The sequence below is a fragment of the Scomber japonicus genome, chromosome 8 (assembly GCF_027409825.1).
Source record: "Scomber japonicus isolate fScoJap1 chromosome 8, fScoJap1.pri, whole genome shotgun sequence".
Classification (NCBI taxonomy): domain Eukaryota; kingdom Metazoa; phylum Chordata; class Actinopteri; order Scombriformes; family Scombridae; genus Scomber; species Scomber japonicus.
Genome location: NC_070585.1, coordinates 15,555,866 through 15,581,673, shown reverse-complemented (window position 1 = coordinate 15,581,673; position 25,808 = coordinate 15,555,866). Strand labels below are relative to the sequence as shown.

General features: G+C 41.1%; 2 protein-coding genes across 3 annotated transcripts; both read right to left on the bottom strand.

The window, feature by feature from the left end:
- Positions 1–8,763: 8,763 nt before the first annotated feature.
- Positions 8,764–12,373, bottom strand: LOC128363112 (transmembrane protein 109-like). The gene is made up of 3 exons (XM_053324021.1): positions 11,402–12,373; positions 9,786–9,888; positions 8,764–9,514 (listed from the first exon to the last, which is right to left on the bottom strand). The coding sequence occupies exons 1-3, from the start codon at positions 11,627–11,629 to the stop codon at positions 9,159–9,161; spliced, it is 687 nt and encodes a 228-aa protein (XP_053179996.1). The 5' UTR covers positions 11,630–12,373; the 3' UTR covers positions 8,764–9,158.
- Positions 12,374–13,543: 1,170 nt separating this feature from the next.
- On the bottom strand, positions 13,544–24,705 carry rnf20 (ring finger protein 20, E3 ubiquitin protein ligase). 2 transcript variants are annotated; one of them, XM_053324064.1, is made up of 22 exons: positions 24,586–24,705; positions 23,934–24,124; positions 23,758–23,826; positions 23,378–23,476; positions 23,107–23,254; positions 22,367–22,552; positions 22,166–22,281; positions 21,802–21,948; positions 21,131–21,205; positions 20,878–20,997; positions 20,298–20,477; positions 20,080–20,215; positions 19,838–19,959; positions 19,512–19,668; positions 19,060–19,366; positions 18,157–18,274; positions 17,098–17,247; positions 16,796–17,008; positions 16,455–16,580; positions 16,073–16,213; positions 15,267–15,371; positions 13,544–14,246 (listed from the first exon to the last, which is right to left on the bottom strand). In XM_053324064.1, exons 2-22 carry the CDS (start codon positions 24,102–24,104, stop codon positions 14,070–14,072), a joined length of 3,063 nt encoding a protein of 1,020 aa, XP_053180039.1. In that variant the 5' UTR covers positions 24,105–24,124; positions 24,586–24,705; the 3' UTR covers positions 13,544–14,069. The 2 variants fall into 2 exon arrangements, with proteins under 2 accessions (XP_053180039.1, XP_053180038.1); XM_053324063.1 differs by having other exon boundaries at positions 24,516–24,703.
- Between the last annotated feature and the right edge of the window lie 1,103 nt (positions 24,706–25,808).

Below are 25,808 nucleotides of genomic sequence, written 5' to 3'. Positions count from 1 at the left end.
GTGCACCTAGCAGTTATATTAAATATTCATAGATTCTCACATTTCAATGACGAAGAAAGACTAAATGTGACTTTAATGATTTAAATGTGGAAAAAACATCGTAGACACACATAACTATTTCTTAACACACGTCTGTAGCGGCTCTTTAAGGGAGGTAATAACATTTCACCTTGAGGGAGGCATGAAAGTCTCCATGATAATGCATCCGATGAATCATTTCAATCAAAATGTGCTACTCATAGTGGCGATATTGTTATGAAGAAAATGTATGATATAGTATCATAAATGTATGTTTCAATCCATTTCGTATGATGAGCTATTTCACAAAAGCGGACTAATGGGGAAAAAACCGTAATTGTCATTCCTTGAGCAGCGGCATACTTACACTGTCACATCCCACAGTACTTGAACGCACCATAAACAGGTTACTGCAATGGAAACGCCCTGATGGGTGGGCCAACACAAACCCGTTCCCAACAGACCCAGATCATTGCCTTATACAACCGGTACCGAGAGCTTACAATAAAAGGCCTACCCTGTGGATGTGTCTGTATAATATTGATCAATTATAATCGTATCGTGCGCTTAATTGGTCGAAGATTAATGTGATATTGGACTCTGGATTTGCATTTTGAACTTCGGCAGATGATGATAGTGTTGCTGCTGCTTAGTTCCTGTCTCTGTTTGGGTGAGAGTGGATATATTACATTATTAATTCACCTTCAAGACTGTTTGTGTATCCTTTTGTTCTGAGTGTATGACTGATTGTAAGGATCTGTAGTAACATTAGCCTATGGCTGTGGTACCCAGTCAGGAGTCATTTATAGTATCTGCAGTGGTGATATGTGGGGGGAAAAAAGAAGAGTTTTACCCCTGAAAACAAATCAGAACCACAGTGGGCCTAGCCTATATAGCCTTACAGTAATGTTACCTGCTCCTGATGTGCCATGGGGCTGCTGCGAGTAGGCTACACGATTTATTTCCAGTCACCCTGATCGTATTCAGATTTCGAGAATTGCACTAACACTAACTTAGAAGCTTTTAATATCGCAGTATTAAGTACATCTTACTATCCGATATCAGATCTGGAAAAAAAAATAGTAGTGGAAGAAATACTGAGATCTTTTACTCTCTAAAAATATCAATACCACAAAAAAAATTACAAGTAAAAATCCTGCATTCAAAGCCTTACATAAGTAAAAGTGCTGTCAGCAAAGTGTACTTAAACTATCAAAAGTAAAAAAAAAAAAGTTCTCATGTAAAATGGTCCAATTTCAGAGTGTTATATTAATATGTGTATATGCATTTGAATATTAGCAGCATGTAATGTTGTCAAGGAAGAACATACTGTTGAATAGTTTAAAGTGTAACAATCCATATTTATGAAGTGAGTATATGCTTTATGTATAAAATATTGAATTGAAAAAGTAAAAAAAGTTTCCCTCTGAAATACAGTGGAGTATAAAGTAGTACAAATTGGAAATACTGAAGCACTAATACTCATACATTTTAAGACTCAAAGGAAGCCTAGGAATGCTGGCAGGTGTCCATCCTGTTCAACATATATTCATCAGGTTTGTACTCAAGTGTGTGTTTGTTTCTTTTTCCTCTCTAGGCCTCACAGATGATGATCATGTTGTCAGACATTACGGGACGACGTACAGGTGGATATTGGGCCGTGACATTCAGTCAGTAGAGTTCATCCCTAAGGATAACTCATATAGGAGAGTTCTGTGGAAAGACGGAGATCCTGGCATGGAATTCACAGATCCTGAGGAGAGGATCTTAGCTAGTACCTTTCGGGTGAAAGCCTTGTATCAGCTGACTAATTTAACCCAGAAAGACAGTGGCTCCTACTTAGTAAGAACCGACAATAAGAAAGTGCTGCGTACTACAACCCTTGAGGTAATAGGTGAGGATTCTTCTTAGGCCTATGTTATTTAATTTCCTTTGCTGACAGTGTGGCTGTCACTCTTTTCTTGTTTTTTTGGTTTAAAAGTCCATCTTAAAACAACAGTCAGGTACCCATATGAACACTGAAATAGGTTTTCCTTGCTGTTATCATTCTGTCTTTTCATATTATCCACATTCCTTGTTTTGAATGAAAATGCATTTAAAAGTTTGTTTGAACCTTTATATGAGGCTTCAGCAGTCTGAGTTAGGCATATGTGATAAGGGGATATTCAAATTCCCTCCTTGTGTTTTCGGTTCTATGTTGAGTCGCAGTGTAAGTATAGTAATGAAAAAAGGCATCAACAAGACTGGAACACTGAAAGATATCTACTTGATTTGACTATATCAGACAGCTGAAGTGTGAGGTTAGCCTCAGATAAAATTTGTAATACATAATTGTGGATTTTGGCCACCATCACTCACATTGTAAGTGCATTTGCTGGTGTGAGCCTCATACTTATTATCATCATCATATAAGAGTTATATCAGTACTCTTAAAACGCCCAAAATGTCAAACAGTTTCTTTAAGATGCCATACCAGGGGAGAAACAAAAGTAGAAACTTGCACCCCAGTCAAGACCCATGTTTGATACAGATTTTAGGTAGAGAGTGACTTTAATATCATCTGTCTTTTGCTCCCTCTCTTCCAGAAAATAAAAAGTCCTATGAACGCAAACCTGGAGACCACCTACACATCAGCTTTAAGCTGACACCACGCTCCTGCAACATTAACTTCCTCCCAGAAAGGGACCCTTGGGAAGGGAAGACTCAGATAGTTCGTCAAGGCAGGTTGCAGAGCAAGGGCATAGATGGAGGCAATTGTGTTGGGTTTCAGCTGAAAGAGCCATGTGGGATTTATGTTGATAGCCTCGAAATGTCATGCCGCGGGAAGTATGAGGTCAGAGATCAGAATAACAACCTGGCCTTGGTGGTGACACTGGAAATGGAGGGTAAGTGTGCTTACTAATCAGTATCAGATGTGTTTTTTCATTATCATCTTGGTATGAGAAAAACCTTCTTTTGCTTGTTGCTTGGGTTCAAAAATGGGTTCAAGTTTTCAGAAGGGTTATATAGTTTCCTCACTTGTTAAAACGTTCAATCATTTGGTCAGTAAGTCTATAAATTGTTAGGAAATAATGAGAAATGACCACTGCAAGTTCCAAAATCTTAAAATGACATCTTTCTTTTTTTTTCATGTATTCAGTTTACAATGATACAAATCGAGGAACATTTCAGAATTTTTTGCAAATTATATATTGTTGGTGATACATTTTCTGCCCCACTGACTAATCACTTAATCGACTCATCGTTTCAGAGCTACCACCTCGTATTGGAACTAGACTTGGTATTTCTATTGGTTTCTTCTCTATGGTGTTTCTCTGCTCTTGCGTGAAGGCCTGCTGCTGTGGGGACACCTCTTCAAAAGAGGGCAATTCTGAGACTGAAGGTGCTGCTGAATCCCCACCTGAGGTGACATGTGCTGCCATACAGTTTCTTGATATTTTTTGTTAGTAGACTTACTACCATGCAGTGAGGTTAAAAATCACTGATATGTTATTTACAATGTATTCCCATTGTTTCTCTTGACCGCATATGTGTTTAATTGAAATTGCAGGATGACCGTCAGCCTGTTAGACCAAGGTCAGATGAATCAAGTCACCGCTCTGGGACACAAAGCCCCGCTCAGCCTCCTTATACTCCAACTAGGCCGCTGGTTAGTGTGTGTTGCATTGCAAAGAGAGAAATTCTCCTCTCCTACTTTTTTGTTTGTTCTTTCTCTTGCCACTCCACCATTAAACTGTTATATCACTCTGCAGGTACACACGTCTACTGACATCGTGCCACCTCCTTATTCTGAGGTATGACCTGATGTACATGTTAGTCTGAGCATGCACACTTGATGAATAAAAATATAATTTATGGTATTTTGCAACATCAGCGTTTCTTCATGTTGCACCAACCACAACCGCTATCTGCACTTGATTCAGTCGGATATGCATTTAAATTAGAGCTTGCTGATGATTTTCTGATACGCAGTGACATGACTGTCTTTTTCTCTCCAGGTTGTGGTGCCAGCAGGGCCCAGCGCTCCATCTTTACCCAGCTACTCGGATATTGAGCCACAGTTTGAAATCAAGGGGATGACCTTTACCTCAGACACAGACACAGACACAGTTTATACCTCAAGCAAACTCAACTTCCTGTGAAGGCCTTCATTTTGATGGGTATATGCCAATTTGTAATTTGTAAACTCATAATGCTACAAAAAGACATGTCAACTCCTCATGCATTGACTAATGTGTGTTTCAACATATTGCAAATCTGAATTGGGTAAGTGATGAACATAGTCCCATTTTTTTCTTGTTTTACAGATGCAGGTCGCCCGGTGGGAGGAGCAGACGGTGAGATTTATATCCCAGGATCACACGTTCAAAGAGTGATGCCGATATTGAAAAGTGACTGATGGTATGCCACCAGTTGTTGACTGGCACATGCTGATCCCTAGACTGGTATTTCACTGGATCAGGAGCGGTATGTTGGTGGATAATGTTATATGCGTATATGTGTGAATTATGAATGCTGAGCTGTAGATGTTACTGGCACTGATATATACTGTAGCTATTTCAGAAACATGTTCATTATCTCAGGCAAGTCTCACACATAACCAAAGGTTTTAAAGGGAGTGATCATTTGACACCTTCCAAAAAAAAAGAAAAAGAAAAAAAGACACGCACTAGTTGCCTTTTTCGTCCTGCATGTATCCACTGGAGAGCAGTACTAACACTTTTACACCCCTGCACTGCACTCAGTTAACGTCACTGTGTCCATAATGGGGTTCTTTTTACACTTTTACATAATCACATAAGCGATTAACTGACTACAGCTGAAATGTGCCGTTTTTGAACATGAATCCATGAGTCACTCTTCCATGTGCACTTTCCCTGTTTTGGGAGCTTTAGGGAGTATTTGTAGTATATGTTTTAATTTTAAATGTGTGTTTAATGTATTCGGATGCATGTCATAGTTTGAGTGTTGTGTAAATAAGTTAGTCTTCTGTTGAAGCACCAACTAATCTTATATCATTTTCAATCAATCAGTCAGACAAAACAGGAAAAGAGGAGGGGAATACAGCCATTTTCTCTACACAGTTTGTAACTAATAACATATGGGTGAATGTACATCATTTCAATAACTTAAACTTACTTGAGCTCAAGGCAGAATTGTCAGTGCTCATCATTACATTACATCAGCCACCAATACATTCATCACTATTTCTACAGTACTGCTCAGATCTGATCTCATTCGGCATCACCAGATATGGCAGCTCAATTCTGAATGGAGACCTTAACATTCATATGAATTAAAAGCATTAATTCCAAAGTTGGGGAGCTTGTGAATTATATTTTGAACTTACCCAACATGTAAAGAAGCCACTCATCAGCATGCCAACACCCTAGATAATAGTAATAACAACAGGGCTAAACACTGATATTGATAGGTATTGAATTACTTCTTTCTGACCATCACTGTGTTTTTGATGCCGACCACACCTTAACAAAGACTGAAAGGGAATTTCAAAGTTCAAATGAGTTTCCTAGATGGTGAAGTAAAGTGAGATCATATGAGCCATGCAGTGATAACTGCTCTTTAAATGACACAGCTGAAAATGTCAGCAATACCTCATCATCTGCTTTAAATACTGCTACTCTGCTAAAGGTTAAAAAGAGGTCGAATCTCCTCATGGTTAAACAATACCATTTTTAATGAGATCAGGAGAATCTGTTGGGCGGCTGATAGAAAATGGAGGAAAAGTAGTCTCACAGTTCACTGTGAAATGTGTTCACTGTGCTGCTGTCTGTCTCTAACAAAGAGATTACTTCTCCAAGATGATTACAGAGAACAATGGAAGCTCTTGAACATTATTCTCTGCTATTGACCAGCCACTCAGCATTACCCCCTTGCAGTTCTCTGCATCAGAATGTGAAGAGCTTGCATTGTTCTTCAATAACAAAATAACTTCCATTAGGGCCAGTATTGCTGCTGATGTAAACACACAAATCCTGTAAAAAATGATGTAACTGTGGGAAAATGAACCTGTATTAACTTAGCTTTGCAAGCCTGTCACTGAATGTAGCTCCTCCACCTCATGCATTGACCCTGTACCTAAAGTAGTTTTAAATGGGCGTCCAACAGTGTTTCAGGTATGGTTTCAGGTCATGTCCTGAAGATTATAAATACATCACTGCCACTCAGGCATCTTCTCAGATGCCTTCAAAACAGCTGTTGTTAAATCCTCACTAAAAAAAACCTGCCTAGATGGTTGTGCATTGACCAACTCTAGGCCAATACCTTCCATTAATGAATAAGATACTTGAAAAGATAGTTTCAGGGCAAATGAACTCCTTTCTTAAAGAACACAATATCCTGAAGGAATATCAATCAGGTTTAGAACAGCAGTAGTAGTTAGTACTGAAACTGCTCTTATTAAAATAATTAGTAACCTCAGACTAAACTCTGATGACAGTAAGGTCTCAATTCGTATCCTCCTAGACCTTAGTGTAGTCTTTGATATGATTGACCATGATGTCTCGATCAATCGACTTGGTCTAACTGACCGCGTGTTAACCTGGTTCAAAATATATATCAAAAAGTTTTACGTCGGTCTTGGAGATCATACGTCTGAGAAACATGACATCTGTTTTCGGGGTGCCTTGGTAAGTCTTGGAGTTATTAGTGACATTACCAAGGTGATGAAAACATCATTTTCCCACCTTTATAAACATAGCTTAAGTGCCATTTATAAATCAAAAAGCGCTAAAAAATTGTATTCATGCCTTAATTTCAAGCTGACCTGATTACTGGATTAGGGTTAGGGTTAGGGTTAACCCTAACCACTTTTGAGTAGCATCCTGAAAAAAAAACAACACAAAAAACGAGACTTCTGTTCATTCAAAACTCTGCAGCTCAGCTATTGACCAGAGCAAAGAGGAGAGAACACATTAGTCCAGTTTTAGTTGCTCTGCACTGGCTTCCTGCTTGTATACAATGCCCTTAATGGACCAAGACCATTGTTAACTATTTGCCTTTGAGACCACTGTGGTCATCTGCTGCTAGTTTATTCCCAGCGACAGCCTTTATCAATTACACACTACCTTTTAGATGTCAGTGAAGCCAGCTCTCTAAATAAATGTTGTATTTTGATTTTATGCACTTTATGTATTTATTTTACACTTTATGTAAATATTTTATTTTTTCATTTATTATTATAACTATAAAGTAGATCTAATGTTACCTTGTTTTTTATGTTATGTTATGTTTTATATTATGTTCAGTTTTGTATTTATGTTCACATTTTCATGTGAAGCATGTCATTTATTTGTTGTACTGTGGCACTTTTTGTTTTGTATTTTTCTTGTAGTTTATTGTTATTATTGAGAAACATTATGAATACTTGTATAATATTTGTGAATCCATGTAAACTTTTTTTTTATGTTTATACTGTAGAAATTCTGACTTTTAATGGTGCATTAAAACTAACACCCTACTACAGTATATGGTTATTTGCATTTGTTCTTCTGCCTCCATGTAAAAAAAACAGATAACATTACTTGCAGGCACCACCCATTCAGCATGTCGTCACACAGCAAAAAGCTCGTCCAAGCATATAAATTCTTTCCCACCGTACCAACTGGTTCACAGGAGAAACTCGACTGAGCAGAAGCTAAAATGCCACTGAGTCTTTTGTATGTCGAAGAGAAAAACTGCAGAGACACAAATCTGTTTGGCATGTGAGACAAGAGGCCACAGTTGTTACTGTTAGTGTTCCTGAATATATATCTCCCAAGTTTTATGTAGGACTGAAGTGAATTAATACCTGAAACACACGCACTTCAACATGCATTAACACTATCTTTGTCATTTAAAACTAAAACCCGTAATGCTATGGGCCAAAACAAAATGTTTTAATATCAATTAATTCATATTTGTGTATTTGGGAAGGTGCTACCTAATTAATTGTAATACCATATTATTCATCCAGAAGAATTACAATCTGATCACAGATTACCTCCAATCTCTCATTTCTCATCAGATTAAATTATAAATAGATTTGGGATTTTAGGTGAGATAATGTTACAGCCATACTGCAGCTCTTGATCATCTACACATATCTTGGGGCAGCGCCTTTCAGATTTCAAATCATCTTCACTTTTGTCTACATCATGGTGAACTTCAGACCTTTTAAAATCTTCTCACAGGAAATTCAGAACATCTGTGAAAGAAGTATTATATTTTCCTGTTTTGTTTGGCATCTTTTTCCAGACCAAGGACAGTTTGTACATGTCAAATCCAGAAATGCTACTGTTGTCAAACTCAAGTCGGTAGTTTCATTTGCATATCTTCTCTTGACTAATTTCTTGTCCTAAATATATAATTTGTGAACTTTTCATCTAGCGCCATCAACTGGTCAAAATGTCAAAGGCTATCATTAAATAATGATGTAGTAAAGTAAATAAAAACATATAGTTGTAGAATTCTCTCTCTCACTCTCAGCAAAGGGAAAGGAGTCGTGCCACTGCAGTGCGAGCTAGAAGGACTGATAAATCTGGCTCTGAGGTCAGATTGTTCCACTTGGATGGAGTGGCAGAGGGGGTGAAGGATCGAATAAGCTTCCAGCTGACAGCAGGGAACCAATCAGGCGTGGGAGACTGGAGAGGCTGTCAACAGGCCACAGGTCAGCCTGGGTTGAGTTGTGGCGAGTTGAAACTGAGACCTCAAAAGATGACACTGGATTACTACAACCTATTTTAAGATGCTGGTCCTTCCACCAACAGGAAACGCTTTTTATTGAACAATTATTTAAAAATTATTTGATTTTTATTTGTATGCAATTGTGGAAAAGACAATACAGAAAGAGGACAGTTTTTAAACCCGACATTTTAAATTGTCAAATCCTCTGTGCACACTAGTCTTTCTATTGCAGCCTTTGATTACTTTTTTATTAGTGTAAAAATACTGTGATTTGATTATTTTTGGCATTTTCTGAAGGCAAATTAAAAAAAAAGCATTTCTGATTAAAAATCCCAGAGATTACTTTAATTCCCATCATACGTTGACACAATATAGAAACCATCAGCGTTACTATTGTCATGACCAACGTCACCATCACCTTTGTCCATCTCAACCTCTTTTCCCTCCTCCCATCACTATTCCCCTTTCCTCTTCTCTACCGCCTTCACTCGGCCCTCCAGGCTGTTCAGCCGATGCTCCACTGCAGAAGACTTTTCAGAGCTGGACGTGAGCAAAGTTAACAAGACGCATCCCAGCACCAGGCCGGCCAGGCGCACCGCCGTGGTCTCTGCGCTGGCATTCTTGTCAGTCACCATCAGTCCGAAGAGCCAGAGAGCGAAGACTGTTTTCAGCATCCAGAACACCCGCCTCATCAGGCCAATCAGCAAGCGGAGAACAATGGTCAGCACCCAGTAGCCAATGAGGGCTAACAGACCCCACTGGGCGACTGCTGTCACACCCTCTGGAGTGAAGCGGGGCAGCGTCAGTGCAGCTATGAAAAGAGGAAATCCAGCTTAGTTGACTTGGCAGGAAGAATAAAGCTCAACAACACCTGTGAGCAACAGGAGTAAACACTCTTAAAAAGGAGTGTTACACAAATTGCCCCGAGGGAGAGGCGTGACTTCATATTTTCACTTGCACCTGCTGCCTTCATTGCCACTGATCTACTCTGTGCAAACACTTGATTGCAGTTTATAGTAAGCTTGGAATAAGTGGAGCATGCAGTAAAGCCTAAACACACGCTCATTCATCCTTGTACCCACCATCAAACCCTGTGACTCTAAGGATCTCTGTGACGTAAACGGCGATGACGTTCAGTCCGCTGGCAGCTCCTTCAGCCAGGAATCGGATCACCATCTCCAAAAACTGGGGTTGGGTGGAGGAAGGGTTGAGACATGTTTTGCTTTGTTATCATACTTGTTACAATGAGGAGAGACAGCATTTTGATCACATTAACAACATATCCAACATATCCATGAAAATATATTTACAGCAGCTGTTTGAACAAGGTTAGTAAATATATTAAGAGGCTACTTCGACATCTTTTGATAGAAGAAGTGCTTTATTGTTGACTTGGACAAACAGCTGTGCATGCGAGTGACAGCTGGACAGTGCCCCTCTCTATTCCTGTACAGTCTCTACCCCCCCCCACCGCCAAAATCTAACACGTATACACTGTGTGGCTTCATCCAGCAAGGTCAAGGGTAGTCCAGCAAGTTGGACGAGTATCTTATCTGCACCTGTTGCACTACACACACCAATTCATTCGGGAGGACTGTCCAATACGTCAGAACATGACTCTGGCATCTGTCACTCAACATCAGTGTGTGTGTGTGTGTGTGTGTGTGTGTATCACTTAAAGAAACACACTTAATGATTTACTGATCTGTTTGATTCATACATGATTTTTAGGTTTTTATTTTTAACAAAATAGCTAAAAAGGATTAATTTAAAGGAAATGCAGCATTGCACGTTTTTCTGTGGTCTTCCAAACTAAAATACTAAATACTAAAATACAGCACTAATCTTTGGTTATTTAATGCAATCTACTAGTAATACATCAAGGCTTACTGGAGGATTAAACTTTACCATTAAAATCACTATTTTCCCCTCTTCAAATGGGTTTACTAAAATGGCGTAAGGCTCTTTTTCAGTCTGCACTCAGAGATACCAACTGAGTAATTTTCCATTTCTGCTTTGCAACAAATGTGCAGAATCTTATCAATACAAACTCCTAAATAAGGCTGTACTGTGGCCTCACATGCAAATATCAGTACATAGAAACACATACACACACAGCCACCTCTCCGCTACAGTCATGCTCCTACCCTCTGCACTCTAAATATGAGGTTGACATGGGCTAAACAGAGCCATGTTGAGAGGACTCCGTTTAGGAGACCATGTCAGGGCGGGTTAGATGGAGACACCCAGGAGGTTTCTTACCATGGCCACTGAATAGACGTTCTCCTGACCAAGCAATGACTCTAGAAACAACACAGCACTCTGGGGAAAAGGAAGCCACAGCAGGGTGGAAGCAGGGAGACAGAAGAGTGTGTGTGCATGGGTGAGGGGGATGCATGGATATAAGAAGGGTAGAGAAGATGAGGGGGGATCAGGAGAGAGATTAACAAGTTGAGGGGCGAGAGAAGAGGAATATGTGTGAAGGTTGAATTAGGCTCAGAGGAGAAATGGATGGAGAGAGGTGAGAGGGTTGAAGTTGAAGAAGTAAAATTAGTCATCAGGTACAAGTGATCAAGAAAAGACAGAGCACACAGTGAAGTTATAGCAGCCAGTAAATAGGATTAACAATTAAAAGAAAAGAGGACATTATAAAGCCACTTCCTAGTGCAGAAAAAGGTGGTGCTCCTCCTCTTTGTACCTCAACAGCTGACCGCAACACGCCGGTCCCCACTACTGACTCCACGTACTGCTGGATCTCCTGGCAGGTCCCCGTTATCAAGGTGAGCAGGGTAAAAGCCGGTGGGCTCCCCCGAGTCGGTTCGGCCTTCTCAGCTCCAACCAAGCCGAACACCATCACACAGGTGGTGAGGAAAAACGCAGCCATGACGCATCCAGCGCGCCCTGAGCCAGGCGCACAAAAAGTCATAGTTGTGGATTTGAGAACAAAAGTGAAAAGTGAAAAATGGATTTCTGCACACGGAGCAGGTTGGGCAGCCTGTGTTCAATGACTCAGACAGGCTCTTAAATCAAAGACTTAAAATGGCTTCTGGTGACAGCAGTCAGGCTTCAAAGCGATTTTTTAAAAACATGCTTCAGTTCACAATAGGCAGTAAAATATGAGGCCAAGTACGCCAGCTTCTTAAATTGGATGTAATACTAACTGATTCAAGTGTGTAATCTGCTAATTAGACAAGCCCACGTTGTAAATAGAGCTCTATAATAAGTCAGAGTGATATGACTGAGTATTTAATTATAAACTTTGGCAGCGTTGCAAATATCCAATCTAGGACCGCTCCGCTCCGTCAAGGACACACCAGCATTAACAGTGGCTATATTTGGTAAGAAACCGTTAAAGGCTTAGATCCAGCAGTAGTCGAGATGTCTGACCATCAGTCCAGATACAGCAGAAAGTTGTTGATAAGAGATACAGTGCAGCGACGTGTCCCAAAGTTACTTTTCTGTTGCAGCTTTGCGCGTAAAAGAAAACGGTGGAAACGCGATGACGTTGAGCTGACCACGAGTCTCCTAAAGCTTCTTATTTCAGCTCTGAGCTCCACAGTCAACTTTACTGCTCCTTTGTCTCCGAGCCTGCATCAAATGCGCTGCTGCGATGGATTATATTGCACAATCTTTAAAAAAAAAAAAAAAAAAAAAAAATCCCTGTCGCTGCTGCCGCATGGCACTCCCTTCCTCCCAGCGCTTTTTTAACGACTGTTTCCAGTGTGCAAACATGACTAGGTCTTAAAAAGGAGGAAGAGGAGGAGGAGGAGGAGGAAGGGGGGGTGGAGAAAAGCGGTCTGCATAGGATAAACAGAGATTTGCACACTGGGACTTGTGGTCTAATAGTTCCTCCTAACACCACATATCAAGATTACTAATTCAAATCTACATAGGTACATTTTGACAACGGTGGAAAGTAACGAAGTACATTAAGTTAAGCACATTACTGTAATTAAGTACCCTTTTGCAGTACTTGTACAGTACAGTATTTCCATTTATGAATATTTTCCATTTGATGCTACTTTATATTTCCACTCATGCTTCATTTTAAAGTTAAGTATTGCACTTTTTACTCCACATTTATTTGACAGCTTTAGTTTCTTTTGAAATTAAACTAAAGATACATTCCAACCTTTTTGTCTTTTGACATCTTACAAAAATCATTGTGGGGTCACATTTAAGATGTTTTTGAGTTGGTAACAGCTCCCTCTAAACTTCTCAAATAGTTATATGTTAATATGTTAAACAATAAATGTTGAAATGTACCAATATTTTACCAAAAATCCAATAACTGGAAATATTTGTGTATCAAACTTAGTTTTTTCTTCTTTCCTTTCGTTAATCATCTCATGACCCCTCTGATTTATCTGACGACCCTTTGGAGGAGCCCGACCCCTAGGTTGAGAACCACTGGACTCAACTACTTAGCTGTATATAAAGTAGTGTAAACTAGCTCCACCTCCAGCTACAACAGTAACATGCTGCTCTAACACTGATACTTCAGTATTAATAATCTAATGATATCATATATAATAATTTATCGGTCAGAGGGACCAACCCACTACTTTTACTGTAATACTTTAACTACATCTTTGATACTTATGTACCTTAGTAGGGTTTTACACACAGCACTTTTACTTGTAATGGAGTATTTTCACATTGCTGTATTTGTACTTATGATCTACACTTCTTCCACTGTATTTAAGAAAAAAAGTGAAAAGGAAAGTGCAACCAGACACTTCTGAAGTCAGTTTAATAACTAGCAGAACAGCAATTACACAGAATCAGGAGATTGTGGAGATTTCAGGACAGTTTGGAGCAGGAAGAAGCAGTTTTCAAATAATAATAAAAAAAAGAAACAATAATGACAGTCTGTACATACACACTAAGATTATACAAAATGTCCACTTCATTGGGAGGAATGCTGTTCTCTGACTGTACTGGTCTTTTTCTTTGTATACTGGTTTGTGTAATTGCCTGTTTTCAAATACAAATACACACTCACACGTACACACATACACACATACACACGACACACACACACGACAAAATCTAGTGTGTGATGCAAACTCACAGAACGTCGTCTCTCTACGTACCAGTATCTGAAAACATACAGTGAAGTAGTGGGTACTGAATGGGGGAATTTTGAAATCAGTCAGTGTTGAAAAAATGAATTAAAGCATTCAGTTCAGAGCATCATCAGTTCGAGGCTGCAGTCACCAAGCGACGTGCACACTGACAGTATCCCGAGCACACAGGAGGAGGGAACGCGAGCCGGATCCAAGTCTGGCTCCTGGCAGTGTCTGTACCACCGCTTATATCGTTCACCTCTTCTTCCCAGCCCGTGTTTGTGACTAATCGTAGCTCTAGCCGATGTAAATGCGATGGAAGTCGTTGGCTCCGAAAGCAGCGTTGCACTTGGGGCACTTCCTCTGGCGTGTGTCGTAGCGCGTCTTCACGCACTCGAAGCAGAAGACGTGGAAGCACTTTGTCAGGACTGCATCCTTCACACGGGAGTTGCAGCATGGACATGTTAGACGTGCCTGGGGTAGAGAGAGGAAGAGAAAGAGAAAAGTGGATGTGGGGGAGGAGAGAAAAGGCTCATCGTGGTTTGAACAATAAACTGAGGGGCCATTTTTGCCCTCAGCTGAGTGGTTCTTAATGAATGGACACAAATATCTAGGGCAGCGGGGAGGAGGCTCGTGGTTATAGAGACTGGCCTTCAAGCTCAACTGTCCTTTCCCAAGAACATGTTACATGATATGAAGGCTGATGCGGCCGTGGCTGATTTTTCAAGACCATGAGTCTGTGCTGGAGAGCAGAAATAGGACAGTGACTCTACTGACGGTGTTTGACCCTTTGTAACTGAATCAAACTGGGTTAATATTTATAATCTGCAAATGTGTTGGTCATTAGAGTTTAAATTTTAAAACGTGTCCTAGTGTGTACCCTGTCCAAGGAGTGTGATCGCACCGAAAGTTGGTCTCAATTGGTGCAAAGAGTCTTAATAATGACTTTGTATCATTCAGTTAACAATGGCTACTTTCAAGTGAACAGAGCCTGCAGACCAAACAGTTATATAAGAATAAAACCTGTTATTAAGAGATTCTGTAAAAGGCGAGCGATTCCAGTGCTGTCTCTGTACAACTGGACATGTCTGCTCTATTTTACCACCTCAGGTGTTCATCCCATCAGGTGACATCTAAATATGACTGCTGGTTCAGACTTTAGTTTGCTGCTGGTTGTTGAATTTCAATATCTCCATTCTTAAACTTAACATTCATGCTCAACAACATAACTATGAGACTGTATGTTTTGGGGTAATTTCTTTGAGTCCTTCAGGATTATAGATTCACGTATTTTAAGATCAACACAGCTGTTGTTTTTGTTAGAAGAGGTTCAGGGACATCTGACTTTAAAACATATCAGCACAGTTAAACATGACTGAGCCATTCAAAATAAGTGGACATGCTTTAAACCCCGACCAGTGTCCATGATGCTGTTTAGCTGATGTTGCACCCCGACCGCAAATTATTCAGTGTTCTTATATCACAGAAACTCACCTTGTACTCGCTGATTTCTTCATTAAGGATATCATCTCCGTTGCTGATTTTCTCAGCTGGTTTCTTGGCCTTCTCAATCTTTCTCCTAAGTTTGGAGATGTCCTCCTAAAACACATTTTAATTTGACAGCTGTGAGTAAAAGGAGCTCATCAACAGACAAAGTGTTCAATCTCTGATGAGCCTAACAGCAACGTGAAACCAACACATTGACAATGTTAGTGATGTGGAACAGTTGCAACCATTTCAGCAGAGCGTAAGACTATTTTCTCTCTGTGAGCAGTAATGTCCTGGACTCTCCTGGCAACTGTTGCCAAGATATATCAATCAACCAATCAATCAATCAATCTTTATTTGTATAGCGCCAAATCACAACAGAGTTATCTCAAGGCACTTTACACATAGAGCAGGTTCTAAACCAAACTCTTCAGGTTTTAATTTTAAAGAGACCCAACATTCCCACATGAGCAAGCACTTGGCAACAGTGGCAAGAAAAAACTCCCTTTGAACAGGAAGAAACCTCAAGCAGAACCAGACTCAGAGTGGGCGACCATCTGCCTCGACCGGTTATAGTGTGCAGATTAGCATTCTTTAAATGTTAAATTTGAATGTTAAACTGCAGTTGAGTTCAAGCAGTCTGATTTGAATGCACTTTATTCACTTGGTTTACACTGTGTAAGTTGTAGACTCTTTACCTTTGTTGTCAATGTGAGCAAAAATCTTGTGAACGCAAACACAACCTCTATGAATGTAACTGTGTGAAACTTTGTTTAACTTCATTTGCAACCAAGTGTTTCTACATGTTTTACCTGTGCTCGTCGGGCATTAAAGGACTCCTTCTCCCTCGAGATGCTGTTCTCTACGACCTCTTCTCTGACCAGGCTGAGCCTCTGCTGAACCTGCTCCAACTGAGTTCGCACCTCCTCTGACAGCAACGCCGAGTCCTGAGCCTAAATGACGACAGGAGGAGACAAACAGAAAGGAAACAACAACTCAAGTCGATCTGTTAAAAGTAAAGTTTGTATTCTCCCTAAATGGAAATATTCTTTCTTATTAAAACTTTACTTATCCTTTTTATATAAATGTGCGTTTGAGGATTAAGTGTTCATACATGAGTGTGTTTTACAGTTTGGTTTGCAGCTCATCTTGCACTCTGCAGCTGTGGCTCATGGTACCTGAATGATGCGTTACCTTGCGTTTGTTCATGTCCAAAGCCTGCGTCCGCAGTGCCAACTCTCTCTCAGCAGTACTGATGGTGCCCTGCAGGAGGCGCTCCTTCTCCTCAAGCTTCCTCACCACCTGCAGCTGGGCATCGACCTGAAAAATCCACAAAAAATTATGTAAGAAAATGAAGATTAAAGATTCATTAAAAAAACATGATAAGGGTGCATTTTTGTGGATGGCATCATTTTTAATGGCACTCGAAGTCAGTAAGAATTCATTATAGCTAGTTTTCACTTCAGTTTAACTTTGTGCATGTCACAAAAGAAGCATGTATAAGCTTGTATCCTTGCAGATCGCTGGCGGTTCACCTGAGTTTTTAAAGTCAGCAGTTGGTCAGCTAGCTCCTCCTTCTCCTCTTTTAGCAGCTTGTGGATCTGGTTAGACTTGATCCGCTCGCTCATCAGCTTGAAGTTGGCATCGTCTTTTTCTCTGAGCTGCTGCATCAGACGAATGTTCTGTTCCTGCATGTCTTCGAAGGCCTGGCCCGTCACATCCATCTCGCTCAGCAGCGCGTCCTCCTCCTGCACAGGGAGCAAAGGGGTGAGACGGAGTGTCAAGAGGACGAAAGGAGAACCAGGCAAATGCTAAATAAAATGGCCGACTCGCTCACCTGTTTTGCAATAGACAGCTTTTTGTTGAGGATGTCGATCTGCTCCTCCACAGAGCGGATCTTCCTAAGAGCTTCTTCGTCTGCCATTTTCTTTCCTTCCCTCCTCTCTCTCTCCTCCAGCTCCCTCAGCCTTTGCCGCAGCTCATCTCCCTGGAATCAGTATTGTTATCATGGGAATGCATCAGTTAGTAAATTCTTTCCTTCTTTTTTATACTATATTATAGTATTATTATGTTAGAGTAGTTCATTTTGAGTATTTTTGACCACAACACCAGGCAAATTCCTTGTATGTGCAACACTATAATCAATGAGTGTTTCCACTGGGAGTGTCTTAGCAGCGTCTCTCTGCGCCGCAGCGCTATCAATCCGCAGCATTTCTATTTTTGACAGAGCCATTTCTAACTCGCGACAAGCTCAACAGAGCAGATTGCACCAGACAGGAAGTCAGACACAGAATGGGCATAATAAAACATCCGTCTTTCAAAATAAAACAACCCGTGCGGCCTCCCAATCGAATAAAACAGACAGATAAAGACACCATCTAGCTACGTAACCTACTGACACATGGTATAAGCACAAAAATCAAAGAAAATTACCAAATCAACTAAATTTGAGCAAGTTAACAAAATCGGGCTGTTTAGTTGTGCTGCTACTACAATAATTACGGTAGACCAAAGGCACTCATTCGGATTTGATTGGGCTACCGTAATTACTGTATTAACAGTGCAACTTCATTTTAAAAGGCAGATTTCTCTCCCAGAGCATGCTCCGCTCCGTTGCTGTAACGCTCCCGGTGTGAGTTGACGCCAGGCAGAGGACGGCGCTAAACCGTGGCGCAGCTGTTCCGCGCCGCTGATGGACCCGGTGGAAATCCCCAGTTACTTGGCAATAAATGTGACTGACTTGAATAAAGCTGTGCTAAGAAATGTAATGCACTATCTAGCTGTGTGTCAATCAGCTGAAACGATCAAAGCCAAAAGAGAGAACCAGCACAAATATCCATAAGTCATGTTATTAATGTCCAAATACAATACATGTGTAGTGCAAAGTGTTGATCACCTCTGACTTGGCCTTCTTCTCTGCAGCCATGAGCTGGACTTTGTCCCTCTGCTCCTTGGGTGCTGAGCGGTACATGTCCAACAGCAGCTTCATCTCCCTCTGAGACTCCTGAGCTTTCCTGAACAGTCAGGGTTAGAGTGTTAATCACAACTGTCATCAGCAGCTTCATCCAAAAATATGAAAAGAATCAGAAATCAATAAGGGCTCTGCCAATAAGTTATTTTTTGTGGGGGTGACGGGGACAAGAGAAGTAAACATCATTTTTAGTCAATTTCAAAGTGACAACAGTTTTGTTTACTTGCCATATATTAAATCAAGGGTCTATTTTTTCCCCTGTGATCATGCTGGTGATTCACAGTCATATGATTTTTATTTAACATACTTACAAAAATCGCTCCCTCAGCAAAAACATTCAAACAAATGTTTAGATAAACAACAACAGAGAGTTGAAGATGAACACGCTGGTAACAAAAAGGTGGTAGAAATGGCACCTCCTGGGAGTTAAAATTGTCAGGCATGAAGCATAATCCTAATTCTTAACAAACATATTATTTGCCCATATTATTTGTCTGTCAATAAGCAAAGCAAACATATTATGTAACATGTCAGTCAAGTTCTTCCTGCATCACAAGCTGTGTGTATGTGTATATGTATATGTGTGTGTGTGTGTGTGTGTGTGTGTGTGTATATGTATATATATATGCATTTGTGTGTATGTGTTTGCATTTGTGTGTGTGTGTTCTTTGTGATGCAAACATATGAAATGATTCAGCAGGCTGGATGCTCGCTGGAACATGGGCTGAAATTTCCAGGTTAGACAACAGTCTCATAAACTACGAAACACAAGCAGACACTCAGCATTATCTTTAAATTAAAATGACCAGAAGCACGCATGCCACTCACTTGAGCTCAGCTCGAACAATTTTCAGCTGTTCCATTTCCTTCCTCTTGGATCCTCCAACCATGGACAGCCGCTCTCCGGCAGACTCCTCTAGTTGGCTACTGCTCCCTGGCTTCTCCTTCTCTTCCTTTATCACACCGCTGCGGGTTGGCCTCTCCCTCTCCTTTTCTTTCTCCCTCTCTCTGTCTTTCTCCTCTTTCTTAATAAGGTCCTTTTCTTTCTTTTCCTCCTTCTCTTTTTTATCTTCTTTCTCCTCCTCCTTTAGTGTGGGTTCAGGTTCTACTCCAGGCTCGGTTTTCACTGAGGCGCCTGTAGAAAGACGAGACAAAGCTGGAATCGTCAGCGGGGACAGTCCTAACATTTCATACGAATATTGCCAACAGGCCATTTCAGTTGTCTGCAACGGTAAAAATGTGAATTAACGTTTACAGTCAGTTAACTAGTTGTTAGTTACCAGTGCTGCTGGGTGTAGAGGAGCCGTTGTCAGGGTCTGTCTTCAATACAGGATCCCCCGAAACAGTTAGGGTCGAAGGAGAGGTTGTCTCATCTTTCACATCCATCTCTGTGCTAGATTGGAACTGGAGGATGGCGTTGCCCTTTGAAGAACGGATCTACAGGGGCATCATATGTGATAAACTTCAGTGTGATGTTCTGCTGTGTTGTGCTTCACTACACACATCAGATATAACATGTGCTTCCATCAAAGTCAACCATCAACCAATAATTGTTATATTTCTTCTTCTGACTGCAAAGGTTTCGCTTTGTCTCCTTTGGACCTACCTGATTGAGTTCTGTTTGCGTCTCTCTCAGTCTAATTTTGTATTTCACGACCTCTCCCTTCATCTGCTGGTTGTGGGTTTGCAGCGTGCTAATCAGATGGCGCATCTCTCTGTTAATAGGGCCTGAGAGACAGAGATGGAGAGAAACAGGAACAAACAAAATAAAGTTTAGAATTCTGAAACATGTTTTGTCAGCTAGTATGCACTTCAGTCAGTGTATAAACCACAACCTCAGACACTTACCTGCCTGCTCGTTGGCAGCGAGAGTCTGTTCAAATTCGATGCGCAACATCTCATACTCCTTCCTGACCTGGGCCAGTGTGTCCTCCAGCTGAAACACCTCTGTGCGAACTTTCCTCTGCAGAGCAACTTCATCATTCTGCATACAGAGAAAGTAGTAAGTAAGAGAGGGATGAAGCTCACATTAACAGATGCTGGCAGAGACACAATCACACACTTGCCTCCATGTGCTCCAGCTGTCGAAGGCGTGCCGTCCTTGTAGTGTTAAGGCGAGCGCGTGTCTCATCTAACTGAGCCTTGAGGATCAGAGACTCGTTGTAAAGCACAGAAAACTGTGACTGCAGACATCGATACTCAGAAGTCTCTTTCACCATGCCCTCCGCTCGACTCAACAACTCCGTCTGAGAGGAAGAGAGAGGAAGACAAGACAGAGAGGGAAAAGGAGCAACAGAAAATATTCAATAAAATCAAGTTTTTAATTGATTTTATTATTAGTATTATTAATTTCTTTTTTGTTTTTGTTTTTTAAAATCCAGCAACTAATGGTATGCCAGAAATATTTTGAGGTAACATGTTTTCCTAATGAAATATTTCTAACCATTAATTGTAAAACTTCACTCTGGCATCAAATATACTGGAGATGCACCTCATTGACTTGAACCAGTATATCAAAAATGTAGAGACGATTAACAAGTGGTGTGGATTACTTTTAGGAGCATAAAGTTGAATTAAATAAATTATAAGTAATTTAATCCACGGACGGGTCATTTTCCAAATCAAACACTCAAATCAGAAGTTCACCTTCATGTTGTTGTTCTCCTGGTGGACAGTCTGCAGGTCCTGCTGGAGCTTCTGCAGCTCAGTGAGGCGGTTGTCTGCAAGCTCCTGGTTCTCCTCCAACTCGCTGTTCATTTCCTCAAACTTAAAAGAACAAATGATGGAAAAAGTCATCAAGTATTCAAAGCAAGATGTTGAAAGAAAAAACAAACAAACAAAATGTTAGGAGCTCTCGTATCACTTGTATTGTTGTAAAAAATAGTAAAAAAGTTCCTACCTTTCTCTTGTTAATAGTGATGGTCCCACATACGCTGCTGGCCTCCCCACACACCTTATAGCCTTTGCTGTTCACCTGGGATGCAGGACAGAAAGTGTTATAACCAACCTCAACATAAACACATATGGCACTTTTCCACAGTACAGCTCCAGCAGCACTACTCGGCTCGACTCGACACGGTTCCAGATACAACCTTTTCCATTACAAAAAAGTACTGACTCAACGTGGGCGGGTCGTCATAGCACGGCTCCGCGAAACTGCCATGACTTCGTTTTATATGCGACACAAACACATAAACAATGGAGGACATGGAGGCCGTGGTGTACTTGCTGCTGTATGTGACTTTCTGTCACACACAAAGCAAGAGAAGAGAAACGAATGACTGTAACGCTGTTAAAAATGCCCGGTTTGATTCTTGTGTGGGATGGCTAATGACTCTGCAGCGACAACTCTTCTGACCAATCAGTGGCCCGCAGTCTGTTGACGTCACATTTAGTATCGGCTCGGCTCGCTTGGAATCTCAGCAGAGCTGGTACTTAAAAAGTACCAGGTACCAGGTACTATCTCTAGTGGAAACGCAAAAAAAATGAGTCGAGTCGTGCTGGAACTGTGTAGTGGAAAAGCACCAACAGTGAAAGGCTGACAAACATACACACAGAAAACCTCCTCACCCTTTCCAGAATCTCGCTCAGGTGTGCATTGAGCCGATTTTCTCGCCGACGGATCTTCTCCATGTCCCACTGAAGCTCCTCGATCAGAACCTGCAGCTCGCTGACACGCTGGTCTGCCTTGTTCGCTGCACGCCCCAGAGACCGGGACTGGGCAATGTAAGAAAACAGAGAGACTTAATGGCACACACAAGGGCTAACAGAAATATAATAACTGCTAAAATATTACTCTTCTAAGTTTACTAGGTTAAAGCGCACCAAACCAGCCTCCAAATGTGGTAAAACAAGCTCAAAGCACATTTTTGTAACTGTAAAGGTTGGCTGTACCTGAGAGGGAACATACTGCATCAGTGAATTTAAGCCCTACCTCGCTGGTCATGTGACTGTGTTTCTGCTTGAGGTCTTCAGTCAGCTGTTGTAGCCGCTCATTTTCACTGGTCAGGAGGGCGTTTAGTTTGGAAGCTGCCTGCCACAAAGTGCCCTCTGGAAAGAAAGAAACAATAGTATAGTGACACGATGTAATGTGTAATAATGTGATGTCCTCAGCTATACTCCATCTCTATCTCACCAGCTTCAGAGTCCAGCTCTGTCTTCAGTTGGTCCACAGTGCTCTTTAGACGAACGTAGATCTCCACCACGCGATTGGCCTGCTTCTGGCTGGACTCCACCCTCTCCTGGAGCTCGGCCTCCATCTCCTCACTGCTGCTGCTGGCCAGCGTGGCGAGGAAAGAGTTGGACGTCTCTCCCTGGTGGCCTGGGTGACACATGTGGATTTGAACAAATATAGAAAGCTCCAACACAGTTTTCACAATGGATTTTTTAAGCTATATATTGTTTTTTTACACTCAACAGTATTTTCTGATGCAAATACTATGGTACTGTTAATCCTTTATAACTGTACATAACTGTATAAGTAAAAGTAAAATATCTGTGGGGAAAGCAAGACCTTATTGCACACTGTCCTCCTGCCATACTATCATTAGTGCTTGTATTTTATTTCCTCTCCAACAGAGGTAAAGACACTGGTATAATCTAAGCCAAGGTGCACTGAGGCTGCTCGGAATTTTCTGGTTTCATTTATCTGTGAATATTTCTTTAAATTTGACTGAAGTCGATGCACTACCTCTCACAAATATCAACATCTCATCTAGTAACAGCTATAGCATATAGCTATTTAACCCATTGTCTTTGCTCAGTCCAAAAGTAAGAAGATGCTGTGTAAAACTGGGAGTTGTGTGACCCAGTCTGGTAAACAAATATATATGTTATTGCCTTCTCAGTCATGATCCTACATTAACATCCCTTTACCTCTCTCTTTTGCCCTTTCCTGGTTGGAGTCGCCATCAGGTTCAGGAGTTTCTGGCTTCAGGCTCCGCCCCTCACCTGCTGGAGATTTCTCTGGTTCGCTGGGTGATTGGTCATAACGCCTGATGATAAACTGAATGTTTTCATCAAGCTGAAAGCAAATGGAATTAGGGAAAGAAAACAGCATTACATTTAGACTTTATGATTAATCTTTACAGTGTTGATGGTGAACAAGCAAGTTTGGTTTCTTGCTTATCATTCTGTGACAGTTTACCTGGTTCCAGTATCTATTAAGAATCAGAAGACTAGCATCATCAGTGGCCTGGCGGGTCTCCAGTCTTTCAATTCGCTCTCGCAGTTCATCCTCAATCACCTGCAAACCAACAAATACAAGAGATGAATATTCTTTGGAGCAACAGAGTACACATGTGCAGATTCCTCTGTGTGTTTGTGTGTGTGTGAGTGTGTGTGTGTGTGAGAGAGAGAGAGAGAGAGAGAGAGAGAGAGAGAGAGAGAGAGAGAGACTGGATGTAAATAGTGTGTGTGAGTGTGTGTGTGTGTGTGTGAGAGAGAGAGAGAGAGAGAGAGAGAGAGAGAGAGAGAGAGAGAGAGAGAGAGAGAGAGACTGGATGTAAATGTTGGTAGAAATTCTACCTGTCTTTGATCAAGAGCTTCTCCCAACTTTCGGTTCTTGGCCTGGAGAGCTTTGATGTCTTGTTCCTCCTGAAAAAGAATTGATTCAAGCAAGATTACAACCACACACATCAGCTAAACAAACAAACACTTTACATTATCACGATCAGAGTTATGAGTAAATACAAGTATCTCACCGTGTTGGACACCCCTCCCAGTTTGATGACCGTCTCCACCGCGGTGGCCCCTCCGGCAGCGGCACTGACACCAGGACCTCCGTCCTCTCCGTCACGCTCCCTGCGCTTCTCTGGGGGAGCGCCGGAGGACGAGGGACCGCTGGGGTCAGCAGGACGCTTCTGCCCCGACATCCTCAGACACCTGGAACAAACTAAGAGAAAGATAAACAGCAGAAAGTGAATGATGGATAAACTGGAGGACTGGTGGCTTCATATGGTTGTGCTGAGTGAATGAAAAACTAGAGTACTTGATAGACTTTATCGCTAGAAGTGACCGAAATGTTTATTTTAAGCCCATATCCACCTGAATGATGAGTGGTGGAAATAAACACACTCCAAACTTTCTGCTACAACACTTTTAAACCCAAACAAGCTGCTTCAAATGAACTGAACGTAACGTTAGGCTAACGGTTAGGCTAACGTTAGCCGTTTGCTAACGCGAGCTTTAATTAATGTCGGCGGCCAAGAAATCACTATTCTGACAGATTAATGCGTTAAAGTTTTAATGCCATACATTCTTATCAAACTCAGTCCAAGTCTTACCGCTTTTAACAAGACAGTTTTTGTGTTATTAATGAATCTGTCTGTGGATGTTGATGTTGCGGCTTCTTGCCTCTCGGAAGCGGAAGCAGCAACGGTCATGGTGTGACATCACAGCGCCCTCTGACGGCCCGGCGGGCCAGGGTGTCCAGGATCTGCTGCTGGGCCCCTGGTGCCTGCGATTCCCCATACAGTACAGTGCACACACATGTCAGATTTATCCAGTTCTTTAATTCGGAACCCCATAAACCAAAACAATGCTCCTACACTGCAATACTATAGCCACCAGATTTGCTGTTTAACTGGTTTGAAACACAGCTTTGTTAGTAAAATGCACCATGTGAGCACAATACAAATAAATAAATAAATAGCCTACAGTATTTGTATAATCTATATGTTTTTCTATTTTTACTGTCCACGTGCTGCTGTAACACTGAAAATTTCCCCATTGTGGGATTAATAAATGTATATCTTATCTTATCTTATCTTATCTTATAAGGTGGGCCACAAGATATGGCACAGTTGATGTTGTAGCTACTTTTAATGGTGTAAAATCATAAACACATTTGCAAGTAATTCAATTAGAAGAAAGCATCAAACACAGTGAACCAGAGGCTTTTGGGCCTCCCGGGGTTACCTGCTTTTTCCTGTTGGTAATACAACCCTATCATAGTTATAGAATTCAGTTTAATAAAATATTACTAATACATACAAATTCATATTTAAGTACTAATTAAGTACTTATTAGTACTTAAGTACCAATATGTACTAATTCATAAACATTGTGTTACAACCCAAGAAAATGGAAGCATGCAGTTAACTAAAGACTGCCATTTGCAGTGTACATGGATGATTTCCTTTCATTAAATCTACCAAGACAAATCTGAAATCTCCTGATCTAATCAACATGGCTTCACAGTAGAGATTTGCAGCCCTTTGCAGTAAATGCAGTGGTACTGCACCAATATCCCCAAGCACTATACAACAAGTTGTACTTGTAATACAGTGCTTAGGGATATTGCTGAAATAATCATGGAACTTAAGCCACATTTCTTCAGGGCTATCTTATTTTATATAGTACCACTACTTACTTGTGGTGGTCTGCAAAACCTGTTTGTCTGTGACTGTTTGCACTCTCCTCACTCTCTCTTTTCTCAGTCCTTATGTAAAAGGGGATTTGCAGACAGAGGCTGACCTCTGATCAGCAGTATTAAAGAGTACATTGCACCGGGTGCATGGTCCAGGTTGTGTAAAAGCTGGCTTATAATTATTTGAGTTACAGATTCAGCCCAACCT

Excerpts from the sequence above, each read along its gene's own strand:
- LOC128363112 (XM_053324021.1), bottom strand. The coding sequence starts at position 11,629 with ATGACTTTTTGTGCGCCTGGCTCAGGGCGCGCTGGATGCGTCATGGCT. Across the intron at positions 9,889-11,401 it reads TGTTGCGGTCAGCTGTTGAG|TTTTTGGAGATGGTGATCCG; the intron begins GTACAAAGAGGA and ends ACCCAACCCCAG. Across the intron at positions 9,515-9,785 it reads TAGAGTCACAGGGTTTGATG|CTGCACTGACGCTGCCCCGC; the intron begins GTGGGTACAAGG and ends CTCTTTTCATAG.
- rnf20 (XM_053324064.1), bottom strand. The coding sequence starts at position 24,104 with ATGTCGGGGCAGAAGCGTCCTGCTGACCCCAGCGGTCCCTCGTCCTCC. Across the intron at positions 23,477-23,757 it reads AAGCTCTTGATCAAAGACAG|GTGATTGAGGATGAACTGCG; the intron begins GTAGAATTTCTA and ends GTTGGTTTGCAG. Across the intron at positions 17,248-18,156 it reads AGAAGAAGGCCAAGTCAGAG|GGAGATGAGCTGCGGCAAAG; the intron begins GTGATCAACACT and ends TACTGATTCCAG.